This window comes from Rhipicephalus sanguineus, chromosome 1 (assembly GCF_013339695.2).
Source record: "Rhipicephalus sanguineus isolate Rsan-2018 chromosome 1, BIME_Rsan_1.4, whole genome shotgun sequence".
Taxonomy (NCBI): domain Eukaryota; kingdom Metazoa; phylum Arthropoda; class Arachnida; order Ixodida; family Ixodidae; genus Rhipicephalus; species Rhipicephalus sanguineus.
The window spans coordinates 183,882,994-183,904,823 of record NC_051176.1 but is presented as its reverse complement, the minus strand read 5'-3'; the positions used below and the strand labels follow the sequence as shown (position 1 = coordinate 183,904,823).

The 21,830-nt window shown below is 45.8% G+C and overlaps 1 protein-coding gene across 2 annotated transcripts in view; it reads left to right on the top strand.

Annotated features, from left to right (window-relative positions):
• The window catches only part of LOC119403617 (ornithine decarboxylase), a 71,363-nt gene extending 65,553 nt beyond the window's left edge, over nt 1-5,810 (top strand). For both annotated transcript variants that reach the window (XM_037670541.2, XM_049418135.1), the window contains one exon: nt 4,879-5,810. In XM_037670541.2, the coding sequence (XP_037526469.1) occupies nt 4,879-5,205 (327 nt within the window). In that variant the 3' untranslated portion in view covers nt 5,206-5,810. The remainder of the gene's footprint in view (nt 1-4,878) is intronic.
• Nucleotides 5,811-21,830: the final 16,020 nt, after the last annotated feature.

Here is a 21,830-nt window from a genome sequence, read left to right as displayed (position 1 = left end):
AGAAAGGGAGATAAAATAAAAACAAAACAAAACATGCACACATGCACATACATGCAGGATGTCCTATCACAGCCGTTCTGATAGCCCGGTTGAACGCAGAAAGCGCATTAGCGCCTGCACAGCCTTCTTCTGAGACGTAAAGTCCTGTCGGTGGCGCAGGATTCTTTCTTCTGAAAGAGTTCGGTTGTCCAATTTGTCAAGCGCGTTGCAAAGTGACTGTCTCTGCGAACAGTACTGTGGACAGTCGCACAGAATATGCTTAATTGTTTCATCACTTCCGCAGTGGTCACAAGCTGCGGTGTCTGCCATTCCTATGCGGAACGCGTACGCACAGGTAAATGCGACACCCAACCATAACCTGCACAGAAGGGTAGCGTCACCTCGACGAAGTCCTCCCCGCCACCACCTAGCCTCTTTACCAGCAGACAGACCACGCGCATCTTTTTGCCAAACGGTAACCGCTTACCGCGAGTCTTTACCAACATGTTTCGTGCCCGCCGCGAGACCTTCGATTCCTCCGTGGTGCCTGACTCAGCCCAACATCAGCCTAACAATACCTGGCATCCGGAAAAAAGCGGATATGTCGTCACCTGCCCTTAAACAGCTCGCTTTACTTTTGCTATATGAGAAGTACCAAGGCTATGTACACGTATACACTGACGGCTCCGTTTTGCCAAACAGCTCAACTGCAGCAGTTGTGATACCGATCAAAGCCACAACAATCAAATTCAAGACCTCCCACCTTACGACATCGACGGCAGCAGAGCTCGCAGCGCTTCGTGTCGCATTACATTTCATAAGTGATGAACGGGCACAAAAATGGACTATGTTCAGCGACTCCAAGGCGGCACTGCAGTCTCTTCTGTCACCTTTACGACGCGGCCCGCACGAACAACTTGTATTTGAGATTGCAGAAGAGACGCACCATTTAACTGAGAAAGGGCACGAAATAACTTTTCAGTGGCTTCCAAGTCACTGTGGAATTATCGGCAATGAACGGGCCGATCAAGCTGCCCGTTCCGCCCATACTGAAAACAATCAACTCTTAATACCGCTCTCCAGAACTGACGCTGCACGGAAGCTCAGCGTGCTTGCTCGCCAACTCACCATGTCGCAGTGGAACGAGCCACACTTCCAGCACGCACGACTATATGGCCTAGACCCAACGTAGGTGTGAATGCCTCATTTTAATGTATGTTCTGGGTCAAGTAAAAACCGGTCGATTTTCCATCAGTAATTCGAGGTCGTCCATTTGGGACAACGGTGCAGTAAAACAAGGGAATGTAAACGCCCGAGACACTAGGTCTAGGACCTCGAGAGGCTTCGTGCATACAATCTTCTAACGTGGCTGGTTACACAGTAAGCAAGGGCTCTATTGCATACACTCTTAGAAAAAGATAATAATGCGAGAGCATTACTTGGCTCATTGTGCAACCCCGCTGCCGTCAGAAAGACGTGGCGGGTTAGCAGCGCATTTATTACGTCATCGTCGACATCGTGTATGCAGTTGTTCAGAAACCGCACGATCGGAAAGCGAACATTGGAGGTCGATTGACTAGATGGCGCCCAACTCCCCGACAATGCGAAAGGCATAGCAAGCGACTGCAGTGAGACAACGTTCTGGCTGATGCAAAAGAGCCGCATAGTCACCCCGCTCACGCCACCCGAAACCGATGTAGAACGTGTAGGAAAGAGGAGCTGAACAATCGATACGATTCAATCCACGTGGTTCTGGAGAAGATCACCTACAGGCTAAGAAACATTTCGCCGAAACACTAAACTCAGCGTCAAGTAATACTCTCGCGTTCACACATCATAAGACTTGCTGAGGCGCCTTAAGATTTTTTTTAGTGAAATAATACATCCATACGTTGTTATGCCGGATAGGGCCCTGTAGGTTTGATTTTCAAAAATAACAGCTCCTACGCGCCCATTTTCCTGTGTTCCGTTTCATGCATAACGTTGAAAGCTTTGAAGCTGCGACAGAAGTTCGATAATAAAAATTTATCCCTCTGCGCGTCTCGTGATCAAGATTTGCTGTCGTATGCACGTTCGCGTTAGCCTGCACGTGTGGCTGCCGCGACAGGCCGGAAATGAAAACAGCGCAAATGAAGACAATGAAACGCGAAATAACCTAAAACAAAACATCAGCATTCGCATAGCACAGTGTTCAGTTCTACAAACAATTTTTTTTGTCACGTGTTGCTGAGCCTAAATACCAAACAATACCAGATATCTGCTGGCAACAACATTCAGCCTCTTTTTTTTATGATATCTCTGCAACAACTGAACGAAGTCTTGCTACCCTCCGCGGCGTGGCACGCTATGTATGAAACGGACAATGTAGTCGGTGGAACTTGAGCCAGTGGTATCGATTTCCGTCGAAGAAATACCCAAATTCCTTTGTGAAACGTCAATCAAACAAATTTTAAAGAAAACTACGCAGTGCCCCTTTGGACTGTAACTGCGATCCTTCATATCAGAAGCAGGAATTCCTATTCTCAGCAACTCCTTCTTACGTTTTTATTTTTGGTTCTCTTACTTCAATTCACAGTACAAATACAAACATCCTTTATAAGCTAATGCTACCCGCAGTTTTTAATACGACAAAGGTTATGGAACTATGTAAAGAAGATAAGGTCGTCAAGCACCCTTGCCAACAGCGAAATTTCGGACTGTGCCTTGTATGCGTCCTCTTCCTCCCCGTCCTCAATATCAGCCGCAGTTTTAATGAAATTTTCTCTCACGCTACCTGAATAAATATGAACGTGGCGTACTTGCATTCCCGTCTAGCGACGACACTCTAAAGAGGGAAAAAATGCAGTGCCTGCAGAGCTGTAATCGTAGGTTAAACGCACGAGTTAAATCTTATAGTACCTAAACCAGCGCCAAGGTGAAATCATTTATGCCAAAAACCGAGGCCAATTCTTAAGAAAGCGGAAGAAAAAAATAGTCGTGCTCCCCCCCCCCCTCCCCCCCAATGTACGAAATAAACGCGCCAGCTCCACGATGAAAGATGTGTTTTTATTCGCTGGAGATATCTCTGCTCACACTTGCGAATATTTACTCTAACCAATTCTGGCGAAGGCGACGCAGCGCCTACTGCCCATAATATTGCGCCGCCACCTAAACTACCATCAGAAAAGACATCCGTCTGGAGAACTACAATTGGAAGACGCATGCACCGCACATGTTTGCCTAAAAGCCGGCTTGAAAAATTTAAACAATGCCAATGTTGCAAAGCGAAACGCACGGTATAGGAAAGGCTATTTCAAAACCGAGTGGCGTAAACGCAAGAGCATGTGAGTGCTCGAATAATATTACAATGATTGCGACATCTCTACATTTGAGCGCAAGCGCAACTCTGCAGCGCCATTTGTCATGGTGACGTTTATGTATATCGCGCTTCTCACACATTTGCGATTTCGTGCAAGCTGTGACGCACTCGCGTGCGCTTAACACGTCTGAACTTTTCTGTTAGATACCTCTAAAGTGGATGAAGTCTGGCCGTTATACTATAATGGAATGGAGTGATCAAGCGAGGGCTCGAAACTTTTATTCGGAACAGTGGCCTATTGCTCTAATAGAACACGATCGCCCACGTTACTGTCGTGTGCCCTCGTTGCTGCCTGAAACACTTCGCGCGTGCGTCGTGTGGCTGTTGCTCGCTTTCCTTCCTCGTGGAAGTTTGGGCTTTTAGACGCCGTGTGAGAAAGCACAGCCTTCGTAGAACAGAATTTTCGTCGCTTATAGGACGCAGCTATCTTCTGTCGGGGCCTGCCGATCAGGTGGAACGATCGACTGCGATTGCTTCTGACCTTTCCTTGTGGCACGCTTGCCGCCACTGCTCACCATCCGCTGTGACGCAACCAAAGCTGCAAACTCTGCTCTGGTCATCCCGACAGGGGTTAATTTTATGTATGCTCGCACTAAATACGTGTGCGACACTCAAATAATATTGTCTATACTGCGCTGCTTTCTGAATTAGCACATGTTGCCATTTATATGCCCTAAAATGGGTGAGGTGTGCTATAATTCCATCCCATTAAAAAACGAACGAAAAGTTCTATCTCATCTTTCTACCACCATGGACATCATAGACATGAAGAGCGGATGGTCCTTCGCATATTCTACTTTGACGATGTGTTCTGCTCAAAAAATTACTTCGCTCATATCACTGGGGAATAAGTTGATGTGGCTTTACTTGCCTGATATGTTCGAGCGCCAGAACACCATTAAATTTCGCCAGGTGTAATAGGGACAATAATGATGTTCCACTTGCTAGTAGGCTCGTTTTCTATTTTCATAAAACCTAAGGGCGCACGAAGGTTGTCTCGTTGATCAACCCGCTCATGAGGGTGCCCAATTTTCTTAAGAGCGTTATTTGTCTCTGTCAAGGCTCATCAGAGACCGCGGCTAATTATCTAAACGCTAATGACTTGTGATGGCCTGTCAAGCTCCTATAAGGTCCTGCCAAGCTAACTGTAAATGTGTATGTGTGTGTGCGTGCGTGTGTGTACGTGTGTGTGCGTGTGTGCGTGTGTGTGTGAGTGAGTGAGTGAGTGAGTGAGTGAGTGAGTGAGTGAGTGAGTGAGTGAGTGAGTGAGTGAGTGAGTGAGTGAGTGAGTGAGTGAGTGAGTGAGTGAGTGAGTGAGTGAGTGAGTGAGTGAGTGAGTGAGTGAGTGAGTGAGTGAGTGAAGCACTCCGTACATATCGTTGTTTTGTGACGTAAAAAAGCAAAATATTATTATTATTACTTGCAGCCCTCGTGCTTTTTGTCCCGTCTTGTACGTATCTGTCTACTCTATCCTGGGACCTTTTACAGCCTCGTTAAATAAAGCGTCCTTACAACTCGTTTTCTAATTCTTTGTTTTGCAGCCTCCCTATGAGAGGCCTTTAGAGGTGCTCACCACTCTCTGGGGTGCTACCTGCAATCCTATGGACTGCATTCTAAGCAAGGTGCCATTCTTCGAAGTCTCTGTGGACGAGTGGCTACTCATGGACAACATGGGCGCCTACACGCTAGTACTGGCCTGCGGGTTCAACGGTTTTCCCATGCCTGAGGTGCATTACATCTGCACGGCGCAGCTTGCTCCTCAAGTTCGCCGCACCATCGACGCCATGGTGGTCCGATCTGGCTACGGCCATTTGCAACAAGCCGTGAAGTGGCACCGCATGCGAAACAGTCTGTCACATAAGGCTTGACTCCATGCCTCCAAAACTCGATGAGCAAACTTCCCAACAGTCCCGTACCTAATAGACTTACCTATGCAACTTTACAGAGATTCATACTTACTGTAGCAGCGTACTGCGGTCACATGATACGGTAGGGTTTTTTATTATATATTGAGCACCATGTTAGCATGTTTCGTTCATGTTAGTCGCTAGAAGGCATTTACACGATGTCAGTTACCTGCGATGGCGACCCAATCGCATATAAGCAGTTGTTGTTCCTTCAAGCTAATTTATGTATCTCCTTATTCTGACAGACGTTGTGAGAAAGCTTTAGCGCGACTGCACGAGTAATTAAAAACTTCCTTCACCAGCTCTGTAAAGGACCGAAAACATATATAATTACCGATGTGACCAATTCACGCCACACTTTAAGGTCTTGTTACCTTAACTATAAATTTTACGCACTCAATTTCAAAACACTCGCCACTCGTGGGGTCGGTTCTCAGAATAGTTATCCCCGTTAAGACTTATTACGCCCGTGCGACAGTTTACTTTCAAGTTAAGGTACCTGATAGATTGACGTCTAACGGATTTTTCAAACAGTCGTCTTTAAATCCCACTGTCACTTGTTTGTAGCCTTCAGAAATAAAACTATGACTTTCTGTACCAGTTTGTCGTTTTATCTTAACTCGTCTAACTGTGCCTGAACAAAGTTTTCTGAAGAAAAACAACGAAAATCAGAAATTCTGGTCTAATATCTCCAGATGAACTTTCTAAGTACATGTCTGCTGGTTAATAGAACATCCTGAGGGCCAAACTAATGGAGTAAAAAATGTATAGCCAAGAAACTGCTCAAAAGGACTTCAACCTGCTAAACTGCCAGCTGAATTCTTGAAGATAGCTTATAAACCAACCTAGATATGAGGCTTTCCGAATTCCGAGAAAAGATCCCGTACGTGCAAAAGCTGTTGTATCGTTCTAGGCGTTTATTTTTAATTACTTTTCCAAAGGCTTGGTCACATACATTTTCTTTTAATACCTTTTCTTTATCCTTCGGTTCAATTCATAGGGCTGATATATATGTATATGCAGTAAATTTGTAGTGAATGATAAAATTTAGAAGCAATTAAGCCATGTCATACATGATCATAAGAGTAATTTTGAAGAACTCTAAATAGAAATTACTAGGGGTGTGCGAATATTCGAAAGTTTCGAATATTCGTCGATTATTACATTCCAAATATTCGTACTCGATTCGAAAATCGTGTATTCGAAAAGCTTCAAATATTAGATAACTTCGAATATTCGAAAAATTCGAATATGCGATTCGATTATCATGCATAAAATAACTCGTCTTCCACATTTCTGCTGCGTTCGTATAGCTAAAAACGTTGCCGAGAGGAGCGATAAACATCGTAAGTACACGGAGGCACGATATCTGCCTGCGACGAGCGCCCCAATACGTATGATTTATTGCTGGTGCATCTCCGACGTGCAGCGCTGTTGGCGATCATGTAACCGTACATTTTCAACATTATGCGGCCGTAACGTGCCGCACTACCACTCGTTCACTATGCGGGACCACTTCTGAAGAAACAGTGACCCGTGTGACTGGTGGCGGACTGTAGGCACCTTCAGATACCCCAGTCTGGCTAAGCTTTGCCCCATGTACCTCCCTATACCAGCCACTTCTGTTCCAAGCGAGCGTGCCTTTTCAGTGTCGGGGGGGGGGGGGGGTGTCTCTGTTAGAAGGGAGCGCCTGCTGCCTGATCATGTGGAGCAACTCATATTTCTTCATGATAAGATCTAGCCATTACTTTCATTGTGCCGTGATATTTGCTTGTGTTGTGATGTGCATTGTGCTAGCCTGGACATTGTCTTCTGGAGATAGCAGTGTATGTTGTGTTGCCAGTCAGACTTAATGTTTTTTTTTTTTTTCAAATAGCTACTTGTTAAATAAAATATTGTTACTGCGGAGGCATTTTTCCTTTGATATTCGATATTCGATTCGATATTCGAAGGTGGATATTCGTATTCGATTCGTATTCGAAAAATTTGATATTCGCACACCCCTAGAAATTACTTCAAGGCTATAGTTTGCTGTAAAGCTCTCATTTGGGCTAGTTGGTGCACAGGTGAACACATAGTGTAGGGTTGCGCGAAAGAACAAGGACGAAGGTAAGTGGACAGGACGGGACCACTTACCTTCGTCCTTGTTCTTTCGCGCAACCCTACACTATGTGTTCACCTATAGTTTGCTGCTGGACAGTAACCAGAACAAAAGTTCAATTTTGACGAAATACTGTTATTTCACGTTTTGCACAAAATATACATCATTATGTTGAAAATATACCCATGAAACCATTTGCATGATGGGAGCAGAATAAAGCGGCACCCCAATGTTTTTCTATTTTTAGCCCCGCCGCGGTGGTCTTGTGGTTATGGCACTCCACTGCTGACCCGAAGGTCGTGGGATCGAATCCCGAGAGAGCTGGTATAGTCGCAATGCGAAGAACCAGACTAACCAAGTAGAGACTCAGAAATGTCGCGCTCTTTCTTCAGCCCGTGTATTCGTACTTCTAATCCCGTCAAAACCTGCGTGCGATTATTTTGTTTTCTAAGGCATAAAAAAAAGGAAAGAGGAACGCAAGATGAAGTGACGTCACAAACAATTTAAATTGAAGTTTTCATATGTGAATTTTGTAACGTAGTGTTCACATACTTATTGTTAATATAAAAATGAAACATTAGCGGTTGTCACAAACCAATTAGTCATTGAAAACACAGAGAGTACTTATTCATGCCCCAAGCAGTGTGGGAATTCTGAAAGCACTGCATGCGTTGTTGCGACAAATTTTAAAGCAGTGTCATGTTCTGCTTCCTTTTCTTTCCTTTTCTTTTCTTCTTTTTTTGTTATGTCAGTCTTCTATTACGTATTATTTCCCTTACTCCTCTTCTCCAATACAGGGTAGCCAGCCGACCTAAGAATTTGCTAATTTCCCTCTCTTTCCGTCTATTTCTTCCTTTCTTCCTGCGTGCGCGAAGTTTTCATGAGCCAGCCAGACGAAGTAAGTCGCATTACGACGAGAAACCTGCAGCGAGGCGCGATAACCTAAAGCCATTCTATCGTGATTTTAATGCTTGCGTATAGCATTTCTTCAGCTATCTCCCCGCCATTTGGCATGACCGAGTGTCTAATACCTATAGACGATAGTACGTGGTTTAAATGCGTACAACCGCGAGTGAAGTCAGCGCAGCGCTACATCGGATAAACGTGAATAAATGGGCTAAAAATGTTTCGAAGGCTGGATTTGAACTCAGGGGCTTTCGGTTTCAAATCCCCATCGATGCTCTGGGCACCATGCCACAGGCGCATGCTTAATCAGGCGGAAAACAATTTCCCGCGTGTAAGAAAGCGCTTTAGACGCTTGACACGTTTTCCACAACGCTGATGATTTCATCAAGAATTTCCTTCGCGCAACTAGCGCGTGTCAATTAAACGCTCTCTTTGTTCATCCTTTGGTTTGAAAGAAACTATATCATTGCCTGTTCAGGCACATTTTCATTATTACACCGGCTGATGAAAAGCAGGAGGTGAATAAGTTCTGTCATTCTGGTGAAGAGAAGACGAATCACCGGGTGAGGAGACGCTTCGCCTGCGCCTTCGTTTGATATGCTTTTCTTTTAACTTGCGGAGGCCCAGTCGACCACAGTGAGTTCGTGAAATGAGGCGTTACAAATGTCCACCACAACGATTGCTGAGCGAAGGGTTGGAAAAGCAATTTTGTATACGTGCCGAAAGGATCCGCCAGTGGTTATACTGCCAGGCAAAATAACTAATATACTCAAAATCAAATTGCTTCTCGCTGGCAGCTACGAGTAGCCAACGCCAGATATTCGAGGGGCAACCATCTCTTATTCATATCAGAACGCGTGCACTCTCCGGCTATAAGCGAGAATTCAGTTCCGTTTGGCATATTAATACATGAATAATGCGTTAAATCCACATTGAAAATGGCGCACTCTCGCATTTTCGTGACGTCGTACGTCCCCGCAGGCCAAATACTGGCTGCAGCTCGCAGTCAGTAGTGTTCGCTCAGTTCTGGAGACGCGCTGAACCGAGAGGTAGTGTGATGCGATTGCTCGCCTCTGCCTGTGCTGTGGCACGGGCGGAGGCAATTATTTTACGTCACTTTTTTAAGCCTGAACCTATCTATCGTCTGTGCAGTTAACCACAGCTGCAGCCTTGTGACAGTCAGTGTTCGCGGTCATCACGTGGCGTCTGTTTATCTGTGTCTCTGTGCGAATGACATGCACTCTGCTTCTTAGTGTAATTAGTAAGTGAATGTTTATTGCAATACGTACGGCCGATAAAACTACGAACGTTGCTTCGCGTTGTCGTCTTATGAAGTGCTATCGCCCCAGCTTTCTTTAGCCAGGGTTTAAAAATATGCCGACACACTCAATTGCGACGCGCCCAAATGCTTGTTGCTGACTGTTGCCTGGAGTACGTCAGACTATATTTTGTATTCTGATTAATTGCTTAATTAGGGCACTTTAACTCACCTTCGAAGCGACGCAGCTGTGCCAAAATTACAATGAGAAAGTTGTACATCGGTTTGCAAAACGTTCGATTAGACAGTTTCTAACTTTCTATCCATTGAGTGTATTAGTGTTTTCCTGCTTACTATAGATGCCCGCGAAATAGAAAAAAAAATTACGCCATCTCCCGCTAAAGGGGACCATGAGGCGATGCGAAGCCGGAGCATTTGCACGATCGCGTTCTGTTGGCGTTCGTTGCGCATGCTACCGACCTCGGTCAGACTGTTATCGAACAAAAGTCGGTCACACACGTTGCAGCTGTGCCCGAAGCTCCGGTCGAGGAATTCGCGCTGGAACCGGGCGTTGGCACCGTCGAAGCCCAGGCGTTGAAGTTGTCTAGCGAGGCGTTCTGCACGGGCGTTGGACGCGCGTCGTCTGTCCGCAGCCGACGCGTTGGCTCGACGCTGACGCTTGGCTTCAACGTCGGCGTTGCGTACGGCGGGGTTTGCTTGCCGACGCTGACGCTTGGCTTCGACTTCGGCGTTGCGTACGGCGGGGTTTGCTTGCCGACGCTGACGCTTGGCTTCGACTTCGGCGTTGCGTACGGCGGGGTTTGCTTGCCGACGCTGACGCTTGGCTTCGACTTCGGCGTTGCGTACGGCGGGGTTTGCTTGCCGACGCTGACGCTTGGCTTCGACTTCGGCGTTGCGTACGGCGGGGTTTGCTTGCCGACGCTGACGCTTGGCTTCGACGTCGGCGTTGCGTACGGCGGAGTTTGCTTGCCGACGCTGACGCTTGGCTTCGACTTCGGCGTTGCGTACGGCGGGGTTTGCTTGCCGACGCTGACGCTTGGCTTCGACTTCGGCGTTGCGTACGGCGGGGTTTGCTTGCCGACGCTGACGCTTGGCTTCGACTTCGGCGTTGCGTACGGCGGGGTTTGCTTGCCGACGCTGACGCTTGGCTTCGACTTCGGCGTTGCGTACGGCGGGGTTTGCTTGCCGACGCTGACGCTTGGCTTCGACTTCGGCGTTGCGTACGGCGGGGTTTGCTTGCCGACGCTGACGCTTGGCTTCGACTTCGGCGTTGCGTACGGCGGGGTTTGCTTGCCGACGCTGTCGTTGCGTTTCGGCATGCCGAGCCCGCGTTTCATCCGTAGCAGTTTCCCGGCGACGTTGCCGCTTGCGCTGGGCTTCCCTAGCCCGGAGCTCGGGGCGCGCTTGCCAACGTTTACGTTGCGCTTCAGCGCGTCGAGCCCTCCGCTGCTCTACTCGCTGCTCCGCGATTTCGGCTGGCGTTAAGTAGAGAGGGGGAGTGGAGAGGAGGTGTGGAGAGGGTTTGCGCATGCGCAGTAAGCGTGGTTAGAGCACTGCACGGGCCCGGCCCGGCCCGCGGGCCGGGCCGGGCCGGGTAGGGGGGTCCATGGATCGGGCCCGGGAAGGGCTCGGGCCCTTGGTCTTCGGGCTCGGGTCGGGCTCGGGCCTGAGCCAGGCCCGTATTAGGCCCGGGTCTCATACGTATAGGTACAATTGCGTGTGTACGTTGTGTGGCTTTGTTTTTGTTGTGTTGTGGGGTTTTACTTCCCGAAGCGACCCAGGCTATATGAGACGCCGTCGTTGAGGGCTCCGGGTAATTAAAACCACCTGGAGTGCATTGGCGTGCATAGAAATTGCACAGTACAAGACGTCTACAATTTTGCTCCATCTGTATGCTACATGGGATTTCAAGAAACGCCTAATATAAGTTTCCGCCATTATAGTGAGTGAAAGACGTTCTTAGGTACCGTGTAAGGAAAACAACGGTAAACTGCCTAGATTAGTGTGTATAAGATGTGCGCGTTTGTATCTAGGGAAACATTTCGACTATGCAGCTACGCTCGCATGCCCGTAGACTGGTCAACGTGACTTGTGAGTCTTTAATATCTTAGGAGCTGTTTTACGTGCATTTTAAGTGCAAGATGTGGAGCGACTCTTATCCCAGGGCAAACGCCGTTGTTGATTTTCCCATTACTAGTGGCGATGCGCCAGACCATAGAGACACTCGTTTCCCCGAGTGGCGGTGACGGTGGCGGTGACTCGGGGAAGAAGGGTGGGACAAAGAACCTTGTTGTTTTGAACACGGAAACGTAGTGTAGGTTGGGTGCAGTTGCCTGCCGAAGAGTCAACACGACAGCTTTAATTTATGTAACGCTGCCCAGCCTGGCGTATTCCTCCCAGAAGCAGATAGAGCACGTTTTTTTCCCCATTGCATTGTGCAATAGATGAGGTTTGCAAGAGACTTGCTACTTTTACTCAACAGTCCTAGCTCGTATGCAGTTGATGTAGACTCAATTTAAAAATGTCTGCCATGCTTTTTTCTCCACTTTATGCAGGTATTATATTTTGTAGTTGTTCTTTGAAATGCAAAAATGAGATTGCGTGGTTAGCACTGCGTGCGTACATGAAAGAGCCAGCTATGACTCCAATTATATTTTATATTGCCCTGCAATCATTTCGCAAGAGTGTTACGCGAGTAATTCACTGAAAGTATACACAGTACCGGTGAAAGTTGCGACACTGAAAGAACTTCCTAAAACAATCTCTAGAAAATATCTTGTGTGCGGCAGGTATCTTCACAGTAACCGAAGGTTGGACAGCGCCTCCTTTATGCTCAAGGCATAACTAGCTGAAACGGGCCGGGCCGGGCCGGGCCGGGCCGGGCCCAAACCTTTCGGGACCGGGCCGGGTACGGGCCACATTTAGGAACACCGGGCCGGGCTCGGGCGGGCCGGAGCATGGCGTTTTCGGGCCGGGCCGGGCCCGGGCCGGAAAAATCGGCCCGTGCAGTGCTCTAAGCGTGGTCACGCCGCACACCACCGGATTGAACTCCGCCATAAGCTGCTTCGCATCTAAAATACCACTTCACATGCCCGCTCGCGCGCCTATGCGCGCCACGGTTTTAGTGCTCCTTAACGTTCCGCGTACAAAAGATCTCTCGCGCCACTTCATGACAGCGATAGGCAGACGCAGCGGTTATCAGTTGTGTTGCCGCTAGTACAGCGTGTTCGTCATACAGCCAATACAGCCACCACCATCGTCGCTGCCCTGTCGAGGCAGCACAACCGGACAAATGCTATGGTCATTTGCATGCGTAATGTTAGGGATCACTCGAATCATCGCGCGCATATACGCGCAAACGGGCATGTCACGTGGTATTTTTTTGCATTTCGCGGGCACCTGTAGTAAGCATAAAAACACTAATACTTAATAGATAGAAAGTTAGAAACTTTCTAATCGGACGTTTTGCAAACCGACCTAAAACTTTCTCGTTCGAATTTTTTGCCCGGCTTCGTTGCTTCAAAAGATAATTAATTAAAGCGGCTTAATTAAGCAATTATTCAGAACACAAAAAAACTCTCAATTACTCCAGGCAATAGTCAGCAACATGCATTTGGTCGCGTCGTCATTGAGTGCGTTGGCATAATTTTAAACTCTGGATAAAGATAGCTGGGGCACCCTCTATATTATTAGCATTACACTGCAAACGGGTTTGAGCCTTTTAGGGAGTTTCGGGCTCGACGCATAACGTGCATCCAAAAGGCACTACGCAAAACCCCCTTCAAAAAGAGGTTCAAAAGGAGGTTTTATTTACATCGTTTAGTGGAGTTATTTGACGTAACTTAGGAGGTGAATTTGTGTTTTTATTGAACTCATTTTGAGGGCTTGAACGGAGCGCATTGGAACTTTTTCTGGTTCTTTTGAGAGCTTTTAAAGCCTCCTTTTGGAGGTAAAGTTGGTGTTTTTATGTAAGCCATTTTGGGGGCTTGAAAAGAGCGCATTGAGAGTTTTTCTGCTTCTTTTGAGAGCTGTTAAAGCCTCCTTTTATACGAGGCCCTAGAGCGGTCGCAAAATGAAAAAAAAAGAGGTATATTTTAGGCAGTATATTACGTTTACCGGCCAATTTCCGCTACTATTCATCACTAGGACATAATAGAAAATGTATATCAAAGTATTTATGCACAATCATGACATTTGCATACAAGTACGCACGACACAGCAATCGAACTCGCGACCACACGCACTCAAAGCAAGCACTATAACCATTACACCACAGCGCCACCACATGCAAGCTTGTTTTTTTCGTGGGCTTATATATGTACCAATGTACAAAGCGGCTGGTAACCCGTCGGCACAACTTCGAACTTCTGTTCTTGTACCATCGGCGTGTGTTTGCTCTTGCGGAAGGTCAATACATAACTTGTGGGGCGTCATGCAGGCCGAGCCGATCGATGTAAACACCCTCGGCTCCGAATTCTCCGGTTCACCGTGTCCTGCCGCTAGAAAAATTATAAAAGTGTGCCCTCTTCGCTCGCGCTAAATTCGTGAATACCAGCGTGACGAAGGTATCTTCAGATGAGCGAACGTATGTGCATTCCATGAGCGTATGCTGTGAAGCAATTTTCGTTATTTCTGCAGCCGCGAACTGCGCGCGTCCAGATGCGGCAGCGTGTTATGAGCGGTTCGAAGACCGCCTGCGTTCTCATATGAAAGTTACACACGCAGGTGCCCGACTTAGAAGAACATTGTAACGCGCCTACATTAAGTGCATTTAATGCACGCGTACTGCCGCGAGCTGCACGCAGGGGCAGCAGCGCGCTCTGAGCAGCTGAACAAAAATCTGTTTCCGCAATTAGCGCTTATTCGCAATGCACCCTTTAGCGCGGACCGCCTGCGTTCGCATATGAAAATTACACACGCAGAAAGTTCCAGAGTTACAAGGACATTGTGACGCGCCTATATAAAGTGCGTTGAATGCGCGCGTACAGCCGCGAGCAGCGCCTTCTGAGCAAGTGAACGCTTATCTATTTCCGCAATTAGCGCTTATTCGCAATGCACGCTTTAGCACGCCATTCAGTGATTCTCTATAACGCATATTCAGTATTTATTTGCTTTCATACTCGGATACTACCTACATTTCTTACTAATTAGCTTTTATTGGTAAGCATCACGCCACCACGTTAAAGCGAATGCCTAACGCGTGCCCCAAGGTCAAGGACAACCTCCCCAGTTTACCAGTGACAGGTCTCCCACAAAACAAAAAAGTTAATGCACTTGCACTTCTCTCTTGTGAACGTCCATGTGTACTTGGCCCTCCCCTCAGACAGATGATGCAGTACCCATTAAAAAAAGCATTACCCTCTTCCTCAATGGAACAGCTCTTCTTGAGAAAATATGGTTCTGTTGAATTACTTCACCACAGCAGCAGAGAGGTTGACTTGTTTGCAATTCAGAATTTCACAATCCTAACACAGAAACACGAGGACTGTAGCAAATATGCAGAAAACTGGAAAAACTATCATATGTGCACACCCTGGTCCACCTGCACACTACGTTAAACTTTATTTATACAACAGCAACCTTCAATTCTCCTACTATTGATAAAAGATCACCCAATCTACGTTAGAACACAGTGATGACTTTCTCTCTTTCTGTTGCCTATCTTCTACAATGTGTCATAATCTGTGAATCATCTGTTCAATGTGTTTGGTAATAAAACACAAGCAGTTATATTGAGCAGGCAGTGTTTCAGCAGTTTGTTTTGCAAGCACAAATTCATTTCTTCAATTTGCATGCACGACAAGTAGTCATACTTCAATTGATACAAGAACCAGTGGTTGCAACATTTTATTGGAATCAAAACAGCAGCAGTTATCGTGTCAATGTAAGGATATAGGTATATATTTCCATCGTCGTGCACAGAACCTACTCCCAAAACTGAACACGTGGAAGAACATATACAGTCCAGCCTAAGCACTATACATAATTCACAGCAGTAAAGCAATACGAAAGTAGGGTGTAAAATCTCATCATGATGCGCACTAACGTGTGCACTTCACCGTGCCAGTATGTAAGTATAATCCAAAATAATAAGCTTCCCAAGGAACTTGGCGTCAGCCTACACACGAAGGCAACTAACTAGTACAATAAGGCTAGCATCACTCTTGGGAAATATGAAACCGTGTAGACAGGCAGTTGTACAGTTTTTTATTGCATTAGTTTGCCCTATGGCATCAAAATATGTCGCAGATGAATTTGGAGTTGAGTTTCCTACAAAAAAGCCCAAAATAGACCTGTGGTGTTGACTGTAGGTCCACTTACCAAGGTGCATAAAAGCATTTAGCAATGCCCACAAAATTACAAGGTTGCCTGCATATGTTGCTGTACATATTTACTCACAGATACCTGGAAGCCATCGTAAATTTCTGGAAGTGTGCTTGGGAACTTGTCGGCATAATCACATGACTGCAATGTACCAATACTTCTAATATGCATAACAAGTACAGCCATGCTTCAATGTTTTTATGCCAGCTAGTGCCATCTGTAACTCAAAAGTTCATCCTTAATTCCTCACTTGATGGCTTATGCATAATTACCACATTGAAAATAATCCAAGCGCCATGGCTGCAACGTCAACTTGCAATTAGGCAATCACAGGCACTAAATAAAAAAATTTCTGTAAATAGTGACTGGTCGCTTTGCACATTGGATCCTAGAACTTGATATGCCATGAGGATGAATAAAAATTGACCACACATATATAGAGACTGTGAAACAGTCAGAGTTCATTTCATAGGTAAGGAAAACGTGAAAATGAAGTCAGAACACATAGCAACAAAGGGGACGGAACGACACACTGCTAACAACTGAAGTTGAACATGTGCGGCTTTTTTAGTCATGTGTGTTCATATCTTTCTGTGGTTTTGATTACACTTTAGTTACTAGTAGCGCATTGTCCTGTCTGCCCCCTTCATTCCTCTGTGGATGTGTGATTGTTTAGTCTTGTAATTTTTTCGTACTGTGTGTTTACATCTTTCTGTGGTTTCGATTAAACTTCAGTTGCTAGTAGCGCGTCATCCTGTCCCCTTCATTTCTCTGTGCTGTGATTTTTTTTTTTGCACCCTCTTTAACTATGAATATACACCAACTCGCCCAACTGCCCCTGTTAAGATTTATGTTTGCTGAATAACACTGGGTCCACTCAGCGTCTTTTTAAACAATGCGAAGTTTTCATATGCACACGATATCAGAAAGGTTGCACGCAGTATTGCGCATAACACTCTGCATCAATACAAGTGTTGGCCTAAATGTGGTAAGATGTATGAGCCGTTCGACATAGTGTAAAGCGAGGCACATCAGGGTGTTCCCACAATCATGGGTGTCGGCAGGGGTTTGCACAAAGAGCACCTGCCGCCATCAAGACACACCAGCACTTGACCCCACCCAAGCTACACCAATGCTCTCCTGCTCACCAGGCCGACACGTTACACCGCCTTACACCCCAAAGACACAATCCTGCCGACACTCATGCCCACAATACACTTGACTTGAACACAGACTGGTGGGCAAGCAACACTTGCTGCTTTGCCAGAAGTGTATTCCTGAAAATTACACAAAAAAAAGTCCACTAAGATTTCTGTACACATAAAAATGAATGTCTTACCGAAGATTCACACTTGACTATCCTTATTGCAGACATTTTGCCAAAACACGAAATAAATACAAAATTGAGATGCTGCTAAGTATTTCCTTGTGAGCGTTTCACTTCGTGTGCACAGGGTGAAAAACAAACGGATGTAAAAAAAATGCGAGACACCACCAGAAGTGTACTCTTGCCATGTTTACCATTATGTGGGTAGTTTTTGATGTCAGTAAAGTTATCATTATAAGTACACTTTAAAAGGGTTGTGAATGTTAGCAAGGTCTTCATTAACCGCACCTACTCTGTTTAGGAGTGAAGATTGGGCAACTTGGCACTGAACCATGGCAAAAATAAACAGCGCACTTCTAGTGAGGATAAACTAAGGCCTGGGCACAATAACAGCGCTTTCACCTTGTCAAATTGTGTCAACAGTCATGATACTATGTATTGACCATGAAAACTACGGCAACATAATGCAAAACAGCAAATTAACGAGAGGAAATAAACAAGATGATTCAACAATCTGGTTCAACAGACTCAACAGCTGACTTATATCAATGCGATTAAATTAGCCTTGCACATCTCCTAATGGCTAAGAATATCCACATGTAACCTTGGCAAATACCACTGTTCATACGTGACCAATGAAGTTGCATTCCTTCCATGCCGTTGAATGGCCATTCCTTCTTTTCTGTTTTCACTGTTTTCTGATTTTCATTGTTTTCACTAGCGTAAATGTTCACCCTTTTTGATTCTGTCACTTTGCAGATGGCGTAGGTGTTTTGCCTTTGAATGTGCACGTTTCTTCTGCTTTGTCGTTCCTGTTTCTTTTTGTATGCGTATATGTTTTGCCTTTGAACGTGCACACGTTTCTGCTGCTCTGTCTCTCTTTTTGCTCTAGTGGGCCTTGTGCACTTCTCAAGCTACCATTGTCGCTTTTCACTTGAGGCCCATTTCCTGTTTTTGCTGGAATAAACATTTATCCATTCATTCAATACCATAAAACGCATGTGCTTCACAATACACACTGCACTTAGCAGATGTCTGTCACATGATATGGCCGTCATTGTAAAGCTTTAACATGATTTATTCGTTCTACCTAAACGAATCCAAGCTAATGATGTTAGTGTACCTTGATATGCTATTTCACTGTTCCTTGATGCATATGTATGAAGGTACAGTGCTTATGTACCTTAATATGCTATTTCAGGAGACGGGCAGAGTGCACAATGCAAAATTGTTGCCGAAAAGTCTTTTCACTTCCTGACAATCTGTGCTTCGGTGGGTTCTCACAGTTGCATGGCGGGAGAAAGATGTCCAGGGTAGTTGACTGCATCCAAGGTAGATGCTGCAAAATGAGAGCACATGGTCTTGTCACATGTCAATGTGCGCAAATTGACACGATGACGAAGGATTAAAACAAACAAATGAAATTGGAGAAAAGAATAAATCGAAAACAAAGTTGTCCTTTATGCACATTCCATCATGTGACAATGTGATAACCGTGGCCTTTTGCTCTAATGTATATTCCCTGAAAGCATCATGCCTCATTCATGCTTTATCGCAGGCAAGAAAATTATATCGTGCAAACAACTTTATCAGGGCGCACTCCTGGGTCGATTGACTGGTCGTATGAAGCATGAGTGATATTCACAGAAGTTCCAAAACGTGCATCACACATCATTGCTATCTGAGTTTAACTACTTAAATGCGAAGCATTTGTTAAACACTTCTACGACTTTGAACGGATCTATCTACCTATCTATCTAGCCGCCTACGACTCATAGCTCGTGTGGGTGTTTCGTTAATGGGATGTATGCCAAAATTTGTGTGGCATGACACGACTGCATGAAGAACATGAATGATGGGTCTTAACTTGAAAATCATGATATGCATTTCATTAACGACATGATTTACACGTCACTCTCTTGGTTCTCTTGCGACTGTTTCGTTAACTTGATATTTATCAAAATAGGTATGGCGTCACAAGAGTGTATGACACACATAAACGACAGTTTCTAACGTGCAAATCATGACACGCTTGTCATGTATGGCGTTATTTTGACAACATGGTCTCGGGGGCGCTAGTGGCCGTTTCTCCTGCTTCATATACACCAAAATTGGTATTGTGCAGTGTGACTGTACGTCCAACATAAATGACAGCTGGCAACATGAAAATAATGACATGCATGTCATGTACACACGCCACGCTCATGGTGCGCTCGCGGTCGGTTCGCTAGCTTGACATACACCTAAATTGATATAGCGTGACGTGATTGTGCGACGAACATAAATGACATATAGTACCATGAAAATAACGACATGTATGTCATTTACGGCATGGAGCCTGGTGCACTCGCGTCCGGTTCTCTAACTTGATATCATACCAAGATTGGTATAGCGTGACGTGACTGTATGACGTACATAAATGACAGCTGATAACATGGAAACAATGAATGACATGCGTGTAATGTACGGCATGGGTTACATGCCACGCTCATGGTGCGCTGGCGGGCATTTCGCAAGCTTGACATGCCGATTTTCTTTTCTTTCCTTTTTTTTTTGCTTTTCATTGCACTTTTCAAGCGACGCAATGTGCAGAGGGTCATCGACAGGTGCATAAGCGAAGATAAGGGCTCGCAAAGAGAGAGAACATCAGTATTACTTACCATTTTTGTTCCTGACTGTGCCGAGCACGCAGGGTGCCCATCATCTGCTTGGTAATGCACAGCGGCACGCTCGCTTGAGTCGACAGGCCGTCGCGATTATCGCACTCGCAGCGCAGCATGTCGCACTGTCGTCAAACCACGCATATCACATCCAGCGGCGAGAACACAGTGAGGCTGCAGGCACAAAACGCGCACACACGACCGACACAGCTGATCACTTGAGAAGTGGCGTTCACAAGGCCTAGCCGGCCTAGCTACGACGATCGCGCCGCCGCGGGAACGACTCCCTCCTCACGTTTCTTTCTTTTTTTCTGTTTTTTTTTTCTTCGCGCGCGCATGCGGCGCGAAGCTTTGTCCCATTTCACTTCGGTAGCGCCTCGTCTGGCTTGCTTTTAACCTGGCGGGGGCGGGCCGCAGTAGGCTGCAGCCGCCAAGGCCAAAGGGCTTCCTCGCTTCCTCTCCAGCCGTTCGGAGGGTCGCTTATATATATCTCTTTCTCTGGGCTATCTGTACAAGGGATTTTAGTGCGCTGAAGCATGCCGCCTCTATCTTTTACTTCTTTCCCCCGCACAGCTGCATGCATGCCCGCCAGCACTGAAGGCATTATGGAAAGCTTAGGAAAAAAAAGAGAAAACATGCCAGAGGAAATGAGATGGGTGTTTTTTGTTCATCTAACTCCATTCGACGAATGGCGTCAGGTAGTGAATTTACCTCCTTTCTTCCACATAATTTCTTAACGAAGTAAAATTGAGGACGCAGAACTTTATTACACCCACCTCATTACACCCTAAGGTAGTACTGTTCAGATGAAGGTAGTATTAAGGAGGATTGTAGCCCTTAAAACGCCCAATTCGGCTAGTTTGCGTTTGCAGTGTAGTATATGTCGAAGCGCAGGCGCTCCGCGCTATGTATTAGAAGTAGTAGTACCACTACCTAGTAATACCTCTGTCACATGATCACGAAAAAAAACTATCTTACGGTAAGCGGTCTTATACGAGGTTAAAAAATATTTTAATGAAGAGGCGCGGAGCAGCCGACATACGGCACCGACGAAGTGCTCCGTTCTAACTTGCTGTGGAGAGGTTGAGGCGTAGAGCACCTCGGCTACTTCATTTCTGTACGTTCTGCAGTACGCACACAAAAAAATAAACGGGGGGGGGGGGGGGGAGCGGTATGGTTACCAAAACGAAAAATGAACAAGCAAGGAAAATACATATATCATACTGAAAAAAAAGTAACATGGAATGGACAGTTCGCTGGCAAGAGTTACACTTTGCAATAGAACGTTCACACGCACATAGTTCTGTCTAAGTTCTGCCCACAGTATGCGGAATAACACATCACTTCGCGTTTTCTTCCCGATATGCCACTAAAAGCGTAACGCTAACGTTCGAAACAGAACCGGTCAGAATGTACTAATTTATCTCAAACTATCGTATAAAAACTTATCGCATTGCACTTTTTTTGCAAATAAAGTTTACAATACCGGCTTCTCAAGTGTTCCCAATGCCGCGCGAGCCGTTTCTTTCCTCCGTGATGCGCGCGAGGCATATCCAGGTGATATATCCGAATCATGGAACCTGATTGCAAGAGTTCAGATGAAAAGAAGCATTAATGGTTTAAGTGACCCTTCTACAAAACATGAAATTCGTTTTTATGAGGAGTCTAGGCGACATAAAAGCACTCATTTGCTTTTTTTATATATTTATAATTGCTCGTGCCCACTGGTTTCGAGGCTACTCTTTTTCCGCCGCGGAAGAGATCGACACACTCTGCTCCGTCATGTGTCTGCGGGCAAAAGTATTTTTCGGAAGAAATGAAAAATCTTTGGAACACGGAGTGCCGATGCAGCCAACGTTTCGGCGAGCGGTCTTGTCTGCTTCAAGGTTGCAACTTTTAGCAGGTTGCAGGATTTTTTTATTTCTTGGAGCCTTCACCCTTTCCTGAACTTCCACCTTATTTGTTTTTCGGAACAAACCTTTTCGCATT